Here is a 2297-nt window from a genome sequence, read left to right as displayed (position 1 = left end):
ATTTCTCTCCCCCACTTCTGTTCCCCCTAATTTCGTCCCTTACAATCCTGTCTTCTCTGACTTTCCCTCTGCGTTCATCCTCCAGTTCCTTCACCCCTGGACTCCCTCCCCGCCCCCATCCCCCAATTCCACCCCCATCCCACCTCGTCCCCAGTTCCGATAGTCTCATCCAGGGAGTTCTTTCTTATCTCATTCAAGGGAAATTCTTTCCCCTCAAGTCCAACGCCTACTTCGATCCACCCGTCGTCCCCTTCTAGTCCCTTTCGCCACCTGGGTTCTTCACCCTTGAGCTCCATCTCCTCCTGAGTTTCCATCTTTCCCCTTTGAATCCCACACTCCTCCAACTCTATTCTCCCTCTGGCGCCTCTCTCCTCCCTGTTGCTTCTCTCGATGAGCTTCATTCCCTAACCCCGATTTTCTTCCCTCTGGCTTCCGTCCCCCACAGTTATATTTCACACACCCCACCAGTGCCAGCTGCGACCCCATAGTCTCCCCATTGTGTTATTTCCCCGCTCCTCTGGGATCTATCCGCGCTCTGAGTTCTTCCCTAGCTCCGGGGGATCCATTCCGCTATTTGAGTTCTGTCTCCACCCACTGGACATCTGTCCCCGTCCCCTAAATTGTGATCCGCGCCCCCTGGCATCCTCACCCGCCCTCTGAATTTGTCTACTCCCCTAGGATCTGTCGCTGACCTGAGTTCTGCCTCCACCCTCTGAGTTCTCTCTCCATTCTTGGAGTTGTGTCCCCTCCTCCTAGGATCTGTCGCTGGGATCTGTCCCCGCCCTCAGTCCTGTCCTTGCCCCCTGGAATCTGTTCGTGCTATCTGAGTTCTACCCCTTTCCCACTGGATCTCTCTCTGCCCCCTGGAATCTGTCCCCACCCACCGAGTTCTGGACTCCGTCCCTGGGATCTGTCCCCGCCCTCCCAGTTCTCCCCGCCCCCTGGATCTGTCCCTACCCTCCCTGCCCTCGTCCCATGGGATCTGTCCCCGCCCTCCGACTGCTGACCCTCGCCACTGGGATCTGTCCTCGACCTCCCAGTCCTGTCCCCGCCCCCGGAATCTGACCCCGCCCACCAAGCTCTGGCCTCCGCCCCTGGGAACTGTCCCCGCCCTACCAGTCCTGCCCCCGCCCCATGGGATCTGTCCCCGCCCTCCGACTTCTGACCCTGTGATCCGTCCCTGCTCTCCCAGTCCTGCCCACACCCCCAGGAATCTGTCCCCGCCCACCGAACTCTGTCTCCACCCCTGAATTCCAGCCCCGCCCCGCTGGGTAGAGCCCCGCCCTTCCCTGTCCTGGGCCCGCAGACAGGGTCCCGCCCCGCTCCTGTCCTCAGACCAGCCCATCTCCCGGCGCTGAGTCCACCTCCAGATCCAGGCCCCAGGAGGGTGATCCTTTCCCTACTACCTCCCCGCGTCGGGCCGCAAATGCATTTGGAATTAAATTTTCATGATGCGGCCCGCGGTGGGGTGGGAGGAGCAGACGGCGCGGCGGGCGGGCGCCAAGTACTGGGTGGCCGGGAAGCCACTGACCGCCGCAGCCTCTCGCTTCCAGCCTTGACTGGCTGGGTCTCTGGGTCTCACAGTTTTGAGAAACCCCTGGGACCCCAGAACGAAGGACGCTGCGGGTCTGAGGCAGAACGGAGGTAGGAACCGGGACTCGTGGGGTGAAGTACCAGCGCGGGAGCCGCTCACACGCGCCACCCAGTGGCTGCAGAGTTCCCGGCCGGGGTGCGGAGGCGGTGGTTGCGGCTCGGGGCCAGGTGTGAGGGTGGAGCAGATGGTGAAGAGGAGGGAGTGGGAAGCGGGCCCCGCCGCTGCCAAAACCTGGGCCTTTGCCGAAACCATCGCCATGGAAACCAAGGAAGGAGGAAAGGACCCAGCTCCACACTTTTTCAAGACCTGGGAATGAGTTACTTGGCCTCCTCCAGCGGCTCACTGTCCCAACTACAAGTCCCAGCGGCCTCTGAGCCTCAGCGCTCGCTTGAGAAGGGCCGCGCACTCCGAGGGCCGCTGGGAGATGTAGTTCTCGGAGACGATGGGCAGGGATACATTGCGCCCTCTGGTGGACACGGCGCCCACGTTCGCTCCTCCGTTCCCGCGGCTGGCAAGACCCTACCTGAAGTCACTCCCACCCTGACCTCTTCCCCATCTTTTCTCCCCCTCCCTCCCAATTCACCCCATTGCAGACACATTGTGCTTGCCTGCCTGCCGTTTCCTTCCTTCCTTCCTTCCTTTTTCTTCTTTTTTCTTTCATTCTTTCTTCCTTCTTTCCTTCCTCTCCTTCCTTCTTCTTTAT

At 60.8% G+C, this 2297-nt stretch overlaps 1 protein-coding gene across 1 annotated transcript in view; it reads right to left on the bottom strand.

The window, feature by feature from the left end:
• Window positions 1-543, bottom strand: part of SLC17A7 (solute carrier family 17 (vesicular glutamate transporter), member 7) — a 19728-nt gene extending 19185 nt beyond the window's left edge. Inside the window, exon 1 of the mRNA XM_011979281.1 lies at window positions 461-543. Within this exon, the coding sequence (XP_011834671.1) occupies window positions 461-486 (26 nt within the window). The 5' untranslated portion in view covers window positions 487-543. The remainder of the gene's footprint in view (window positions 1-460) is intronic.
• Between the last annotated feature and the right edge of the window lie 1754 nt (window positions 544-2297).

This window comes from Mandrillus leucophaeus, unplaced genomic scaffold, assembly GCF_000951045.1.
Source record: "Mandrillus leucophaeus isolate KB7577 unplaced genomic scaffold, Mleu.le_1.0 Scaffold200, whole genome shotgun sequence".
Taxonomy (NCBI): Eukaryota; Metazoa; Chordata; class Mammalia; order Primates; family Cercopithecidae; genus Mandrillus; species Mandrillus leucophaeus.
The sequence above is the reverse complement of the archived record's forward strand: the minus strand, read 5'-3'. Positions and strand labels throughout refer to the sequence as shown.